General features: G+C 37.6%; 2 protein-coding genes across 4 annotated transcripts in view; one reads left to right on the top strand and one right to left on the bottom strand.

Moving 5' to 3' along the window:
- The window catches only part of LOC116293842 (uncharacterized), a 21,122-nt gene extending 10,166 nt beyond the window's left edge, over positions 1-10,956 (bottom strand). Inside the window, exons 1-12 of one of the 2 annotated variants that reach the window (XM_031701326.2) lie at positions 10,931-10,956; positions 10,092-10,162; positions 8,686-8,727; positions 7,954-8,071; positions 2,839-2,910; positions 2,581-2,652; positions 2,199-2,270; positions 1,605-1,748; positions 922-993; positions 755-826; positions 542-613; positions 38-193 (exon numbers count right to left, since the gene is read on the bottom strand). In XM_031701326.2, coding sequence (XP_031557186.1) covers positions 38-193; positions 542-613; positions 755-826; positions 922-993; positions 1,605-1,748; positions 2,199-2,270; positions 2,581-2,652; positions 2,839-2,910; positions 7,954-8,071; positions 8,686-8,727; positions 10,092-10,162; positions 10,931-10,932 — 965 coding nt within the window. In that variant the 5' untranslated portion in view covers positions 10,933-10,956. Of the gene's footprint in view, positions 1-37; positions 194-541; positions 614-754; positions 827-921; positions 994-1,604; positions 1,749-2,198; positions 2,271-2,580; positions 2,653-2,838; positions 2,911-7,953; positions 8,072-8,685; positions 8,729-10,091; positions 10,163-10,930 lie in introns of those variants that run through there. The other variant, XM_089026534.1, reaches the window with a different exon arrangement.
- Positions 2,109-18,063, top strand: LOC116293843 (arginine kinase). Of its 2 annotated transcripts, XM_031701330.2 has the most exons (7): positions 5,739-5,828; positions 5,931-5,996; positions 12,834-12,885; positions 13,570-13,763; positions 14,865-15,735; positions 16,341-16,770; positions 17,181-18,063. In XM_031701330.2, the coding sequence occupies exons 3-7, from the start codon at positions 12,860-12,862 to the stop codon at positions 17,805-17,807; spliced, it is 2,148 nt and encodes a 715-aa protein (XP_031557190.1). In that variant the 5' UTR covers positions 5,739-5,828; positions 5,931-5,996; positions 12,834-12,859; the 3' UTR covers positions 17,808-18,063. The 2 variants fall into 2 exon arrangements, with proteins under 2 accessions (XP_031557191.1, XP_031557190.1); XM_031701331.2 differs by lacking the exons at positions 5,739-5,828; positions 5,931-5,996 and adding an exon at positions 2,109-2,204.

The raw sequence follows: 18,063 nt of genomic DNA, 5'->3' as shown, positions 1-18,063 counted from the left end.
CATCTCCTACCTCTTCCACCTATAACTTATTACTTACATTACGACACCAACTTTAGAGTGTCCTTCAAATGTTTCCATCTTAATCTGCACCATCTGAGTGTTGAGCACGTACACCAATCGGAGTCGAGGAAAGTTTATATAGCCAAAAGTGCCCTTCGAAACTTCTCCGAATTTTTCGTTGTTTGACAATGAGCTGTTATTATAAAACAGAAAGAAATACAATGAAATCCGCATCAAGGGGAGATTATGAAATTACAGTTAAGCCCTAAGCACTTCATGTAAGTATATTTACATGAAAATATTATTTATTTGATATAAGTACTTTAAAAGGTGTCTAAAAAACAGACGTTTTGAGACGTATGTCTCTTCATCAGTCAAGGGGAGATATACGGAGGAAAGAAAACCAGAGAACCCGCCTACCAAAACGGGCTCGGCTCATCCCCCCTCACCACCACCCCCCCCCCCCCCCCCCAAACAATTCCAAAAATACTCGCTGCTCTCGCCACTCCCCACCCCCTCCCTCTCAGTGGCAAATACGTACATGATTTCCAGCGCTGATGCTCCTTTTAGCGTATATTGATTCATGCTGGTCAGTTTATTGTCGTCCAAAAACCTGTAAATATTAAACAAAATCAAAACATTCTGGAGGCTGGGATATCGATCGTGTATTTTAATTTATCGGCCCACTCATTAGATCACTCTATACCTTTTCCGTCTGATCGAACGTTCAACCTTTGAAACCTTAAGTACTTACAAATATCGAAGATGGCTGACGTTTGCAAAGGAGTTGTTTGCGATGGTTGTTAGCAAATTGTACTGGAATAGTCTGAGAGAGAAAGGTTGCAAAATATTGCAAAAATGTCAAAACCATGGAATTTCGGTGAAAAGAAAAGAAGAAGAATGTACGAGGAGTAAACTTACAAATATTCGAGAGAAACGGCGTCACGAAAAAGGAATTGGTCGATTTTCGTTACGTTGTTAGAGTTCAGTCCCCTGGAGTCAAAGTGAGAAAAATACTGTATTGATATTGAACCCCTGTGTGTAGTTTTAGAAAGACTGAATACCGTTGCGGCGTCAAATGACTATTTGGGTGAATGTAACGTTATAGTCGCCAGGTTGGTTGAAGTTATATATATCAAACGTTTTGATCTGGATTCCTTTTGTTTTGTCAAATATCCTGTATGTGACGCCATAGCCGCCATGTTGGGTGACTTTAATAAGGTATTTGGTTTTTATTCTCTGGTTCACTCATCCAACATGGCTTCTATATCTTTTGTTAGGTCAGCCAACATGGCGGCCATGTTTTCGTCCTTGTTCATGTGATGCCATAGCCGCTATGTTGGATGAATTTAATAAAATATGTTTCTTTCCTTTGTTCAGTCATCCAACATGGCGGCCATGTTTTTTGATCTTTTACATGTGACGTCATAGCTGCCATGTAGATTGTGGACTCACTCGAAAAAAGAATTAGGTTTTGGTTTCTTTCGTTATGTCAATCTGCACCTATCGATGTGTTTTGCAGCGTTTTTGACACAAATCCTCGCCGATATCGATGAATGACATATGGTCAGTCTCTAAATGGAAAACAAGAAATTTTGACTTACAGCACTTTGAGTTTTGTCATTCCCCACAGGAGCTTGCGAGGAAGATCGAGAATCTTATTAATATGAAGCCAAAGGTGCTGTAAATTCTTCAAGTCCTGGAAACTTCCACTCTCAATTTTTGTGATATTGTTCTCGTTGAGGTAACTATGAATAGATATTTATAGTGGATTATTAGTGGATTATTAGTGGTGTGTTTTCAAAGATGGGTTGAAGTGAAAGTATTGGTTCTGTGGATTGTTTGAAAATCTCTCTGTTCGCCCGCAGCCAGGCATTGTTGTTCGTGTGACCTTCAACTCTTTATCCCCCATATTTGATTACCTTAAGATTACCTTATTTGGAAGTTAACATATTTCTTTTTGGTGATTTTACCGCCATTTAAAGCTTTAAATGTCGAAAATATAAATCAAAACTTGCAGTTATTACAGCAAAGAAACACTTAAATTTGTCCACCATCTTGGATTTAGTTTATTGACCTGGCCTTTGACAAAGGAAGCCCAATTATAATACTGGATAAATAAGAGCTCAAAGCAGAGGCCATGAGCAACAGCTGCTCCATCTTCGAGAAATGGGATTGATTGAACAGTCTACACGTACAGGGAGGTGAGTTTGAAAAGTCCATCGAACGCTCCATTGTGTAGTGAGGTTATTTGATTTTCCGAGATATCCCTAAAAAAAAAAAAAAAGGATTAGAAGTTGATTATCGACAATTATTCAGGATGAAAAAACCTTTTAGTATTACTTCCGATTTGGAAAACTTTGGCAAACCGTCTTATGTTCAGAATCATCGGTCGCTCGACTCTGAATCACAGATTCAAGTCTTCAATTATACTAATCTTAACATTCAGTTTCCCTTTGGTGATTTTACTTTCGCTCGGAAAGTATCGCCTCTTAATCACTGGTCGCTTGACCAATCACAGCGAGTTAAACTCTGTATTCAAGTCTAAAATTATACTAATACATATTGCTATGTACTCACAAAATTTCAAGCTCATTCAAATCTTTGAAGGTTCCAGGTTCTATATAATCCATTTTGTTTCTTGCCAGATTCCTTTAATGAGATATACATTGTTTTATTTAGGGTTCAATAGGTTATTGTTTGGAAGATCGTTTACTTTCGCTCTATGACACGAGAGAAAGATTTCGGACTCAGAGTAAAAAAAGAAACTTTTATCAATGAATAATTTCTTCAAAAAAGAAAGAGAGAAAGAAAGAAAGAAACCGAGTATTGACTTACAGTTTGTACAAGTCTTTGAATGGAGAAAGGTACTTCCGTGTTATCGACACGATTCTGTTTCCCTGGAAGTCCCTAAAAATGCAGCAAATTAGACGAGTTGCTGCTAATAAGAAACGAGTTGCTGCATTTTAGGTAGCAAGTTATATTGATGCATGATAGATGATAAGCACTGCGCGCGCAACATGTTTGTCTTTCTTCAGCACTGACGAAGGACTCTTGTAATTTCGTAGTACATGGAAAAAATGCTCATGATTACAGATGGCTCGGGTATATGGCACAGTGGAGTCGCGGATTTTTTAAAATTTCTGTCGTTGGGTTCGAATCCCACCTTATCCAGATATTATTTTCTTTTTCATACATATCATCTCGAATTTAGCACTAATATTTTTGTTAGAAACAGTGACTACTTGATTCCTTTTTGCTTATAACTTTTGCATTATCAGTTAAGACTCTTTGTAAGAAAAATAAGAGTGCATTGTAGCCGATATTGTATATACAATCATTTTAAGTGGATATTTGATTAATTTCTGTAGAGAGATCCCTCTTTTTGTAGATTTTCCAATTTTTTAAATCTTTTTTTGTGCTTTGGGTATTACCAAGAGAATATTAAGTAAGAGAGCACATCTCCCATACATGGGTCTGTAACCATGAAAGTTTCTTGAAAATCTATTTTTAGCTGCGCGCGCAAGCCTGAGCTATTTTTAACATGCGATCCCTTATTATTGCTGCTCAGAGTTGTAGTGACTTCCATGCGAGCGAAATATGTTTAGTGACGAGAAGAATGCCTTCAAAATTAGTAAAAAGTTGAAATGATTAAAGTATCATGTGTTCTTCATGGACGAATTAAACATTAACTTAACAATTGATGTAAAAGAACATCGAAAAAGATCAAATCAGGATGGTTTTCAGTCACATACGAACAAGCGCTAAAAACAGCGAAGACGCCATGGGGAAAGAAACCGCAATAAAAAATACGATGAAAATAGCGAAAAACCTACAGTGAAGACAGCCAAAAAAGCATTTACCGTGGTGTTTTCTATAGTAAATAAAGTTTAAGTTAAAGTAATTAAGAAGACGATGAACAAGACCAGTATTTTGTTTCACACACGAATCAGAAAAACTATTCGCACCGAAATGTGCCGAAGAAAATTTTCTGTTCTCACAGAGGAAAAAACTACAAGAGGCACTGAAGTGATTTTTCACAATTATTAAATATGTTTAGCTTGCCAAAATACGGTGTGTCAGTTTATGCAAAAGACATTGGCCATTGAGAAAAGGCGAATTAATGAAAAAGTTTGACTATTAAAACTAGAACTTTCTTTCAAATTTTGCATCTTGAATTTTCGCTCCGCCTCAATGTTCAGGTATTTTTTTCATAACTTTTCAACTTTTAAAGTCCCAAACAGACAATAGAAATACAATCACAATATCGGCGAAGTACAAAAAGTGAATCAAACTTAGTATTTGAGGATTAAACTAATAAAAAAGAGATTATTTTTACCTGATTGAAGGGCGTTTTACTTGCGATTTTTTCTGCCAGATGCTCTCAGTTCGGCGTATTTGTGCATTTATGTTTAATTCTTCTATTCCGAGCAGCTTGACTGTTTTCAGCTATCTTAAAACCTCTTCTTTTTACTGGTAAACAACTGATTCCAACAGTAAATGCTAAATTTTCTCTCAAGTTTAAAGTTTTTTAAACTCTTGACTCAGTGAATTCAACAAGTTTGTTCATCGAAAATCCGGCTCTTTCGTAAACGAGTCCAATCTACCTTCATTTTAGATGTCCATTAGAATACTTGTCATTTTGAAAACACTGAAGTTCAGGTCAGAAGTACGTGTTCTTGGGATGCAGCAATATTAACTGTATTTCAGTTTAGGTGGAGAATTGTGGAATAACTTACAGTTTCATCTATAACTGCATGCAATCAACTCCAAAATGATTGAGTCTCAATCGAGCGACCATTGTTTTGATTTAAAAACAAGTTTGAATGATGTTGTCTTAGCTGAGTATTTTTTACATATGCTGCCAATGGATTCCTTCAAAATCCTTTACAACTCTGACCAATCAAGAATCGCATGCTAAAATAGCTCAGGCTTGCGCGCGGAGCTAAAAATAGATTTTCAAGAAACTTTCATGGGTCACAGGGATATGCTCTCTTACTTCATATTCTCTTGGTATTACCATATAGTGAAAATTAGTACCATCTTTTGGTATATCAAATTACTTGATTCCAAATCTGTTCTACTATCCCAGCAAACTGCTCAACAAAACCTTTATTTCCTAACTCTAACAGATAAAATAATCCTCAAGACCCAAGAAAACCCAGGAAAAAGCTATTATCATTATTATTAACATATATATATATATATTTTTTTTTTGATATACGTTTTTATCGAAGTAATGTTTTTTGCTGCAGAAATAGCCATCACGCGTCACGCAATTCTTTGTTTAGATCCCACGGAGTTCGTCTGTTTTCTATTCACTTACAATAGAAAGTGTAAACGGTGGTAGTTTAATAGTGGAGAGTGGTACTCAGGGCAAAAGAACTGTTTTAATCTCTTAATTCTTGGGATTTTCCTGCACACTTTAATAGCATGAAGATCAGAAAGAGAGGAACTATCATAATCGTGAAGATTAGGCAAGGATAAACTACTAGGATTTAACTCTATTAAACCTCTACACACATTTGTTTCCGAACTGTGCTATTTCTTCAAAACGAAAAGGAAAACTCTCTAGAAGGAAGAAAAATATCTTCATTTTTTGTGTCAAAATCTAAAAAAGAAATTTTTCTTAAGCTTGTTGATTCATGATTTGGAAAGCTTTTTTTTTCGATCAAGGTTCGCGCCAATCATCATCCCATATTTGGTCAAAGTGACGTATTTGAGACGAGAATTAAAATTCCTGGAAGTTCGACAACCTACTTCACTTTTACTTGACCCTTCGTTGTAGCCAGAAAGTATAAGTTTATGCTCTTCTTTGGGTGTGAAGTGTAAGTATAATTTTTGATAATATTCTTATATATTATATTACCATATCTAGCCTTGATTTATTGGGCGATAGAAGTAGGCAAAGGTTTGGATTTTTTTTCCAGAAGAAAAAGAGCTATCTAGAGACTGTGCAGCATTTTTCCAGCTCAGCTAATCTTTAAACAAAAAAGGTATGTAGAATTTTCTCTTTCCAACTCGATGACAACAGCTTGCATATATATCAATGCTCTTGGATTCATGCTGACTTGAACATCTTCTTGGTTATTGAATCTTAAACTTTAAACAAGCTTAAAACTCTTACAAAAAAGAACGACTTAATTAGTTTCCTTCAAGATCGAAACACAGCTGGGACTCATTTTCCAAGAATGCTAACTTAATTCGACAAAAAGAAAATAGAAATACTTAGTTTGATGCCTATTAACTGCAAAGTTGCCTTTTTGAGACCGATTTTTCGTTAACCAAAGCATAGTTTTTCAAGTACACTAGACTAACACTCTTTTAATTTTATTACATTCATAACACCACAGGCAATCCATTTTCACATCTGACATCTGCAGAATTCATCATTTCTGGCTTTACCCTTTATTAGCCTTATATATTAAGGTTATAAAAGTTTTAATGAATGCAAATACTCATCTTTGTATCGTTGTCTTGGACAATGTTTATTTTACGATGTAATTATTAGTGAAAAAATATTTTTTGGTTTGCTTGGACGAAAATCAGGCAAGTTAAATTTTACTAAGAAACGAACTGAAATAGTTGAAGAGCAAAAATAGCATCGAAATCAGTAAGTCGTCTTTTATTAAATTTATATATTGAGGTCATAGTAATCTTCTTATTGCTAAGTAATATTGTTGAACATATTAAACAGAATATTCAAGTTGAAAAGTTGTCGCGCGCCTTGGTTTTCTAGTATTTTTTTGTTTGTTTGTTTAGTCCTTTGCTCGTTCTAGACTCTAAAACAGGAATACTTTAAAACGGAAGTCGAAAAATCCAAGATATTTAATTGCCGAGCTTAATTACCATGCATTCGCTCCGCAAACCCCGTAAAAAAACATGATCTTTGAAACAAGAGGTGGTTATTCAGTTCGAAAATATCGCGTAAGGGCATAACTTGCAGTCATTGCAGAACTGCTGAGACATGTTATACGCGCTCACCACTCTCATTACCACTATGTACATACAGTCATTGAGAATTTAAAAACAGCACACATTTATTCTCTTTTGCAAGAGTTTATTCCACACTGCAACCCTATTGTCTGTCTATTTGTTGTCGGCGAAAAAAACCGAAATCTACTTAACTCTAGATTTTAAAATCTACTATGATTGACAAGTTTATTTTTCAAGTCAGACTTGATAATTTCTTTCTCGTCATGTTAGTAAATTCCTTTCTTTATTTAGATAGACATGTTAGCTCAGAGAGTGTTTTAAGCTGTCGCTGGTGAAAACAAAGCAAAATATTCTGATAATCGATCCCGACATGAACTTATATTTTATATGGTTGAAATTTTGAAGTCGACCAATTTTACTTGAATAATGTACGAATAATTTTTTGTAAAGTGAAGTAAAGTTGCAGAAATAAAGATTACACTACAAGCAGAGGTAACTTCAAGTTTCCCCTCTGTATTGGGCTGAGAGAGACAGGAAAGCCAATTGTAAAACGGAGGGCAGAAACTGAAAGACATCTGCAATTAGGCTAAAAAAAGACCTGGCAGTCGTAATGATTACTGGGAAAATGTAAAGTTATTTTATAAACGCCTCTATGAACAGGACAACGCGAGACGGCAGTGAGATGCATGGTAGCCACAGGCATTTAAACTGAAAAAGGTTGAGGTTCTTAGGAAAAATGAAGTATTGACTCCCACATGGTGTGGAAGGTGAAGCTTAAAGTACCTCTCTAGAGGTCGATATTATCGAGACTATACTACACTATGCTCGCTCATGCATGAGTTTTAACAGAGAAGAAGCAGCTGTCCACGGTTGCCTTACACTGTCGTAGTTTGTTGCGCATGCTTGGACGTTATGAATACCGACTGTTGTCTAGTATGTGCAGAACAGTGTTATAATCAATAGTTTTTTAATAATCCAACGGTAGTTTGTTGAAGCTACATTTATACACTTGCTTACAGATGTGTGGTTTGATGCGAGATTCCCTTAGGCGCCAGCCAGTAACCAATATTTCTACATTGTGTCTTGTACCACATTTTTACGGGGTCTTTAAAACACAGACATGCAGAAGGACATCCTACAACAGAAGTCGAGAGCTGTAACGGATGTGACATCAAGCGGACCAGACCATTTTTTAAAGATATTTTTGCTTTACTTTCTTCCGCAGAGTAAGATTCATAATTTATTTTTGAGATGTGATCCATTGAGATTAAAATTAATTTACTTCGGGTTTGAAGAAAATTTTGTGACTGTGGAAAACGTATCGTAGGTAGGGATGTTCTGTCCCAAGACTGCAACGGTGCTATGTCCGAGAATTTTGATTTGATAAGCAGTATTATATCGTGCAGACAACAGATAGAAAAACAAACGACAAATAAGCAAGAAAGCAAGCAAGCAAACAATCTTATAACGCACGCACGCACGCACACACGCACGAACTAACACTTGAACGAACGAACGAAGTGACGCGCGCACGAGGCACTCACGAACGAACGAAAGAGCAAAACATGAATAAAGCAAGTGAACGAACGAAGAATAAAACAAATAAACAAATAAACAACGACAAAAAGCAAACACACTAACAAACAGACAGGTAAGTAGGCAGGCATGCAGACAAGGGTATGGAGCGAGCGAGCGATCGATTAAGCAAACAAACATAGAACTTCGATTTTTAGACGTGTTTTGAATTACCTTTTGGATCTCCAGCTGCATCAAGCCACTGACCGCTATTTTCTGAAATTAATAACCATCCGATTTCATTAACGAAAACATCCATCTTGCATACGCAATTTTGGGTTTATTACAATTGACCCCTTGCAGTACACGTCGGATTATATGCACCTCAATTTGGAGGACATAACAATAGGTTTCCAATTCTCAGGAGATTGAAATTCTTTTGTTTTGTCCTCCAGATTGAGCTGCTTAGACGTCACATGCAAGGGATCTATAGTTCCTAAAGATTCATTTGTACAGGTTACCTCGTTTGAGAGCAAATCATTTGCAAAAGAAAACTGTATTGTAAAGAATGTGCAGCTTGCTTGAACAATACCAATGTTTTGAAATCCCACGAACATTCAATTACGGTATCTGTAAATAGCTGACTTATTAACAAAGTTTAACCTGCAGAACTTTGTTTGTGAATTATCTACTCAAGAAAACACGAAGTTTTTGCCAAATCTAAGGTATTGTATGAGGGTATTAGGAAGATACGTTTTTATTGTGGAAGGGGTGGCTTCGAGTATGGGGTCAAGAAATTCGTTTTGATACCGTCATACCATTCTCTTAAAGAAAAGACAACGAAGAAAAAACAAATAAAGAATTGAAAGAAAAGAGATTTATAAATAGTTTTTTTTTTCATGGAATGTTATAGTTTTTTGCTGATTTGCCTCCCCCACCACCCCACTAGATTGAAAAGTTTACATTAGGGTCATGTGACCTTACCCCACCTAAAGTTGGCAGTCATGATGAACACCAGAAATATGAAAAAGAAGTCATTATTTAATATTATCTATTTATATTAGTTAGAATTAGGGCGAAGTGTCATGTGAGTGACACATGACACATAACACAGGTCACATGACATAGGTCGCATGACACAGGTCACATGACACATGTCACAGGACACATGTCACAGGACAAATGACACATGTCACAGGACACAGGTCACATGACACAGGTCACATATCACAGGTCGCATGACACAGGTCACATGACACAGGTCACATGAAATACCACTTTTAAAAATAAAAACGATGCGAGCAGATGAACACCATAATTGAAAAGAGCAATTTGATATTAACTTGTAAGAAGATGAAACGTTTCAGCTTATACCAAGTGATTTTTAGTTCGTGCGAAGCAAAATGAATTAAACTGATCAAGATAATTTTTTCCTAAGAGAGAAAGCATCCTGAAATAAGTTTTCTCTTCCACTACAATCCAATTCCACTCAAACTTTAGATTGATTTTTTTGATAACTTGGTATAATTCTTTATTATATTTGATTACTTTGGACTGCTATATCAGTCATCCAATCAAGATCGACTACGTGTCGTCTTGAGCTTAATTTCAACTGCGCATGCGTACAATTGAACACTTACCAGATGGCAAGGTGATTGCGATGAAAAACAAGAAAACTGCCAACACTTGCATATTCGAGCCGCAAAACGACCTAAAAATAAATAAATAAATAAATCATATAATGCTCTCTTGATATAGCGACGAAACATACCCCACACGAGAAAAGGACTGACTTTCGGTTTTAATTTTTAACGGATTGCATGAGATCGTGACAAAGAACCTCGCCAGATGGCAGCAGTTATTTCTTCACAAACCATTCAATTTTATTCTTTTCCGTTTTCTAAAGATAGAAACAATGGTTGCCTTTATCATTATTATAAACAAGCAAAAAACCTCTTGCAAAAATTTGAAAAGAATATTTTAATTCGTCGGATCGAGCCGCAATGCAACCACGTACCAAGTATAAAAAAGATATAAGCAAAGCAAAAACCGAAAACTTTGATGATATTTTCTGAAAATCATACGTTTTATATTTTCTCAAAGTTAAAAATAAAAAGCTCCTATAGTGAGCTTTTTATAAGTAAAGTTAGGTAGATTTATAGATAAAGAAGATATATGCATTCATCATCTGTCACTTGATTTGAAGGATTTGTTTTTCCGCTCGACATTTTTTTCTGGTTTTTATTTATCTTATCTTGAGTTTTAAAAACACCTTTGGGAGATTTTAATATGAAACGTAATGAAGTTTGAGTTAAAATTACAAATAACAGAATCTGTGCTTTTAAGATGACAATGCTTGAACGTATAGAATCTTATTTCGAAACAAAAGTAAGTTTTATTCCTCGAAGAAAAATCAGAAAACTTCGAATTTAAAAAAAAAAAAAAAAAAAAAAAGAACAAATTCAGCAAAAATACTCACATAAGCTATAGATGTCCTTTGCTGACATGAATCTCTTGACAAATGCTGAAGCTCGCTTTTTTATTAAAAGAAAAACGTTTGGCGAATAACAGGAGAGCAGCTCTCTCATTGGCTTGTAAGTATATTAATATTTAAATGTCGAAAAGCAGATGTTAGCAGAAAATTGTTCGAGAAGCTATCAAGGTTGTGAAGTCACCTAATTTTTGAAGTTAATTGAAAAAATTTGAAGAGACTTTAGGTTGTTATTGGAAGGTTTGGTTTAAGTATCAAAGCATTTTTTTTTATTCATGTCAGGCTCATAAACATATTAAATTGCAGATTGGTTTTATTCTGGGTAAATAAGACGTTGTGCCTGAAAAACAAAATGTAGTCTTTCAAAGAGTTCATATTTTCGAAATTGGGGTATTTAATGAGTTTTTGTTCGCCATTAAATTATCTTATTACTAAGCAGGAAATATGAATTCGTAGCGAATATATTTGAAGTGTATTTCAAAATCACTTATATGTGAATAATGTAGTAGTATGTTTGCAGTATCTTTGTATGTAACATTTTCTTTTAGGAGATATAAACATTTGAAATATCAATATGCAAATGAGATGACGTAAATTCAAGACTAATTTATTATACAAAAATGCTGCTGTGGAAAGTACTGCTGTTTTTCCATTCGCAAATCATCCTTATAACTGAAATATATGGCTTTGTACACTTTTAGGTTATTTCACTTCAGAACACTTGTCGTAAATTACACTGTAAAATGTAACCTATTCTTGAATTTATGTCCTCTCATTTGCATATCGATATTTCAAATGTTTGTATCTCTGAAAAGAGAAGGCCACATACAAAAATACTGCAACCATAATACTGCACTGTTCACATATGAGTTAACATATGAAAATAAATTTTTTTCCTCGATATACAATTTAACCACATCAGTGAGTTTGGTCCATCTTGATTGCCTTGTCATCGGTTCTACAGATGTTTTTTTGTAGATAGATAAAAAAAGAAAAACGTCGATTTGCAGTTCCATTTGCAAAATCTACGACGGAAACGTCAACCGGAAGTATAAATAACTTAACTTTTGAGTATCACACTTTCAAAGTCTGTCTTCCCTGTGGAATAGTTGACTTTAGGGACCGGTCATTATTTACAAGGAGGGAGAGGGGGGGTTGGCTGGTGGAAATGAGGGGAAGACCAAATATTTTTGTGCACTAAAAAAGATGGGGACCAAAAAAAATTGTGTAATAGATACTTGTAACCTTGTGTTAGACACTAGTCAATTAATCTTTTTTTATTAATTGGGAGGGGACGGGGGATCATTAAAATTTGAGGGGGGACAAAACAAAATTAAGCATCACATTTCTCATTTCCACCAGCCTCTCTCTCCTCCCCCCCTCCACCCTCCCCCCTCCCTCCCCCCTCCCCCCTCCCCCCTCCCCCCTCCCCCCTCCCCCCTCCCCCCCTCCCCCCCTCCCCCCTCCCCCCCTCCCCCCTCCCCCTTCCTGTAAATAATGACCGGTCCGTTACTAAAAAAAAAACTAACCCCAAAGACCATTTTTTACCCGTTACGCGTCGTGACTTCGCCGTTGTAGATTTTTCAAGCCTAAAGTCCCTAATACCAATACCAACGGCATAGCACACTGACTGAGAAGAATAAAAGACTGTGAAATTATAGTCAGAGACCAAACATTTCAAGTAGAGTGCATACCATATATCAGTGAATAAGTTAACTAACAAAATTGTACAAATTATAGTTCAAAGTTTTATAGGTCTACGGTCTACTAAGGTCTTGTGAACTTACAAATTTGTGCAATTTCTTGCCAAGTTTTTGACGGATATATGGTATACACTCAAATAAATAGCAATGAGTTTGAATAATTAGTCATTTCTCTTCTGTTTTACAAGGTGCGGTACTCGTGAAGATCAAAGTCATGGCGAATCCAGAAGCAGCTGCAAAGTAAGGTCCCGTCCACATGCATCCGAATATTTTTGAACCGCAATTTTTCGTCGTGGATTCGAAAAACATAGTGTCCACAAGAAGCGTAATGGAATCGTATTAGCCCGTCCATACATATACTGATATCTTTGAATTACATATATACTTTTTCGTCTTTACCTCTCTTCCAAACATATCCGGTGAATTTGTTTGAAAGCGCCCTCGTGTGGAAAGGTCGCAATCGTATATTTTTGTAAACGAAGATGACGGCGTATTGAAAAAGCACTGATTCAGCATGCAAACGCAACTCAACGCGAAAGAAGACGGCGCGCACCAGGACAAATGGCTTTCAATACGTCCGTTGACGTCGCGACGTTCTGAACAGGACTTGAAACCAGGCGAAATGGGGTCCTGAATGTGGCGTCGCGACGTGGCGTCAACGGCCGTCCAACCGAGGCCTTACTCACTGCGCATTCAAAAACGAAATCCCGTCTGGAAAACGTATGTGAAATAAAAATTGCGAATTCATGAATCGCATTCATCGGCCCATGTAGCTGAATGGGAATCCAATCACGCAAAGAAAAAGTTGGGAATCCAAAAATATCAGAATACTTGTGGACGGGGCCTAAGACTTCATTTATGATTCCTCAGCCTACAGAGACACAACATTCTCCATCATTTTATTTACTTTCTTTATCATTCAAGACTGAAAGCAAAGAATACCTTCCCTACTCTCCTCAACGATCCCAAATGCAACCCCAAAAGTCTGCTCAAGAAGTACTTGACTCCCAAAGTCTTCGACTCACTCAAGAACAAGAAGACCAAGCTTGGTATTACCTTGTGGGATTGCATCAATTCAGGAGTGGCCAATCTCGACTCTGGAGTCGGTGTCTATGCAGGTATCGTTCCGTTTTGATATAATCTTCAATTCAATAATTCCAATTGTCAAATTAAAAAATGTTTTAACATCCTTAGCTCGTATTCTTTTTTTTTTTTTTTTTTTTTTTTTTTTTTTTTTATTACTCATCCTACTCGAATTACTAAGCATTCTGCTGCCTTGTAAATATATCCCTTAATTTTTTTTCGAAGACTTCTAAACGCCAGCTAAGCCACTGAACCGATTCAATAGTTCCCTTCACAGTTCCAGGCGCCATCTTGAAAGGTATACCCGTGCCTTTGCATCGAAGCGAGACGAACGGTGAGCTTTCAATGATAGAGACGTGTGAATAATTGTCCAAGGTGTTAAAAAAAGGTCTCTATCGTTGCAAGTTTACCATTCGTCTCGCTTCGATGCAAAGGCACGGCTACCTTTCAAGATGGCGCAGGGAACTGTGAAGGGGACTATTACAATGTAGGCTACACCTTCGTAGAAGTACTCTTGATCGATCTTTTAGCTGATATGGTCCTTGACAGCTCAGAAATGCCTTTTATTGCATTACAACTTCCTTAGAACGAATAAATGAGTGAGCACCCCACAGTCGAAAAGCGAAAGCACGACATCATAGCTGGTCATCAATAATGGCTAGAAAAAGCCAGGGCCCGAGCTTAGTCTCCTGTGGAACTCCGGCAGGCACAATTTGCATTTGCATCTTTGCAAACGATTACTTATTAAGAAATCGCCAATTCACCTGATTATATAAGGAATGATATCGTAAATTAAAAGCTAGTTTATAAATAAAGATTGGCAGTGATCTATTAGATCAAAAGATTACAAGCCTTCCTCTAATCCCCCTAGGTCCTTAGGTCACTGTTTGTGACAATTTAAGCTTTCCCTTTAGAGCAGTTTTCGTGTGACTGTAAAAAAAGTCGGTCCCGTGCACGTGCCATGCCGCGAACGTGATGTCTTCTAGAATTTTGATAAGGGGATTTTTTCTCGCGCAATGTGACTGGTCTGGCGTATGTCTTGCTATGCCACGACAGCGTTCATGCCGTGAGCTTTTCACAGTCCTACGGAAATTGTTCTAGTCCTACACTCCTAATGCTTGATATTTTTGTTCCAGGTGATGGGGAGTCATACACACTCTTTGCTCCCTTGTTCGACGCCATCATTGAAGACTACCATAGTCCTTACAAACTTGCAAATGGCCACAACTCAGATATGAACCCAGAGCGTGTCGAGGCCCCAGATCTGGACCCTGCCAACAGGTACATCCGATCAACAAGAATTCGCGTGGCTCGAAGCCTTAAAGGCTATGGCTTAGCTCCAGGCGTTACCAAGGCTCACCGCCTAGAAATCGAAAAGAAGGTTGTTGGAGTACTGACATCTTTGACTGAAGATTTGGCAGGGAAATACCACCCACTGTCTGGCATGGATGAGAAGACGAGGCAACAACTGGTAGACGACCATTTCTTGTTTAAGAAAGGTGATCGATTTTTAGAAGCTGCTGGAGTCAACAAGGAGTGGCCTGAAGGAAGAGGAATCTTCCACAACAATGACAAGACCTTCCTCGTATGGGTCAATGAAGAAGATCATTTGCGTATCATCAGCATGGAGAAAGGAAGCGATATTGGGTCAGTGTTCAGCAGACTTTGCCGTGCTGTCAATGAGATTGATAAAAAGTTGGGCTTCCAACATACCAAGAAGCATGGTTACCTGACATCATGCCCATCAAACCTTGGAACAGGAATGCGGGCTAGTGTCCATGTCAAGATTCCCCATGCTAAAGAGCACCCTGACTTCGAAAATATCCTAACAAAGTACCACATACAGGCCCGTGGTATTCATGGCGAGCACTCAGAGTCAACTGGCGAGGATGCTGGTGTTTATGACATTAGTAACCGTCGACGCTTGGGTCTTTCTGAGGTTCAGTGTGTTCAAGATATGTACGATGGTGTCAAGGCCTTAATGGAGTTGGAGAAGGAAGCAATTGAGTAAGTTGAGCCAAGGCATTTTTTTTCCTTTTTTTTGGAAATCGATCCTTCCTTCAGCCTAGCTAGGAAACAAAAACGTACCCTAGTTCCAGTTTTTATTTTGACTTTCATTGTTGTTCTTGCTGCGCCTCAAGGGCATAGCGAGGTCTCGGTCATAAGGAGGAAGGGGCAATGCGGCTGCAGCATTGTTTTTGATGCATCTATACAGTCAGTTTTTAAGCTGATAAAATGGTAATTGTTATTTGTTACTACGTACTGCACATACTACTCGGATAGCTGCTGCACTCGTATTTCAGTTCTGCTATTGATCCATACATTTGATGTTGTTGATGGCTGTTGCTTTTCATTGTGTTGCTGCTTCTATTTCTGTTGCTGTTGTGCTACTGCTGTTGCTTTTGTAGCTGATGCTGTTCATGTTGCTGTTGCTGCTTCTATGGCTGTTGTTGTCGATGCTGCTGCTGTTGTTTTTGATGCATTGTCGTTGCTACTACTGCTTGTGTTGTGGTCAATGAATACACTGTTTCTACTTTACTGAATCTGCGGAGCAGAGTTGATGTCATAGTTTTTTGCCCATCTAACAGGGAATTTCCTCAATTATTTTACAGAAAGAAACGTTCAGTGTTTCCTGAAGTTCTCAAGAACCCTGAGGTTAAATCGCTACTACGAAAGTACCTCACCCCTGAATTGTTCGATTCCTTGAAAGACAAGAAAACAGCCAAAGGAATTTCCATTTACGACTGCATCAACTCAGGCGTCGAGAACCTGGACTCATCCTGTGGTGTGTATGCTGGAGACGAAGAATGCTACACTCTCTTTGCTCCACTGTTCGACAAGATTGTCGAGGATTACCACTCGCCGTACAAACTTGCCAACAAACATACCTCTGATATGAATCCTGAGAAAGTGGACGCGCCAAATCTGGACCCCGAAGGAACGTATATTAGATCCACAAGGATCCGTGTTGCTCGTAACCTGAAAGGATATGCTCTAACACCAGGTCTCACAAGGAACGAAAGATTGGACATCGAGCGTAAGGTACGAAAATTTAAACAGCCTCAATAAGTAACATCAACTCCAAACTTTCCATCCCCTTTATAGAACGGTTTCATGGCAAACATGTTGAAGGACAGGAAAAAACAATTGTTTCTTATATCAGCGCTCTTTTTTATATAATTGTTTTTTAAATAAGTGACCTATTGACCCTGGAAGGTCTTTTATTCAGATTAAACATAAACAACATTTCCAATAGCTCTTGAACATGACTTGCTTTTGTCAAAGCTTTGCAATTTTCAGATAAAAACCTGTCTCATTTGACATTTGATTCTCAGCTGGTACATCCGGTTCTCATTGTCTAAATTTCAGCCTGGGGCGAGGTTCTTATTCCATTCGTTCTTTTATGCGTGTTTTTACTCTAGCTAAATAAACAATTTTTTGTCGATTTTTAGGTGGTTGGTGTGCTTTCCTCTTTGACTGGTGACTTGGGAGGCCACTACTACCCACTGACAGGAATGGATGAGGTTACCAGGCAGAAATTGGTGAACGACCATTTCCTGTTCAAGAAAGGCGATCGCTTCTTGGAAGCTGCTGGAGTAAATAAACTCTGGCCTGAAGGCAGAGGAATCTTCCACAACAATGACAAGACCTTCCTCGTATGGGTTAATGAAGAAGATCATTTGCGTATCATCAGCATGGAGAAAGGAAGCGATATTGGATCAGTATTTAGCAGACTCTGCCGTGCTGTCAACGAACTAGACAAACAATTAGGCTTTCAACACACTGATGCTCATGGCTATTTGTCTGGTTGTCCCACCAACCTTGGAACTGGAATGAGAGCAAGTGTTCACATCAAGATCCCTAAAGCCAGTGCCCACCCTGATTTCCAGAAGATCTGTAACGAATACCACATCCAAGCCCGTGGTATCCATGGTGAACACTCGGTATCTACTGGAGAAGATGCTGGTGTATTTGACATCAGTAACCGTCGACGTCTTGGTCTGTCTGAAGTACAATGTGTACAAGACATGTACAATGGAGTCAAGAAACTTTTGGAGATTGAGAAGTCATCCGAATAGAAACATTTTACATTTACAAACAAACTTCGACAAAAAGTATGACATGTTCTTTTTGAAATGAGTAAGAAGATGTAATTTTTTTGGCTTCTAGCAGGAGTGTGTTGACATGTGTGTGTGTGTGTGTGCTCTGGCGTGTTTTTTGATATATTTTTAAGACCGGAATTTGAAGAAGAGGAAAATATGGAGATTCGTTTAATTTGGAGCATCAGTAATTTGAAATTTTATGAATGCATTAAATATAAAACCATCTCTGATA

The sequence above is a fragment of the Actinia tenebrosa genome, unplaced genomic scaffold, assembly GCF_029948245.1.
Source record: "Actinia tenebrosa isolate PJP-AT-01 unplaced genomic scaffold, QUT_ActTen_1.0 PGA_scaffold10__47_contigs__length_13832649, whole genome shotgun sequence".
Lineage (NCBI taxonomy): Eukaryota > Metazoa > Cnidaria > Anthozoa > Actiniaria > Actiniidae > Actinia > Actinia tenebrosa.
The sequence above is the reverse complement of the archived record's forward strand: the minus strand, read 5'-3'. Positions and strand labels throughout refer to the sequence as shown.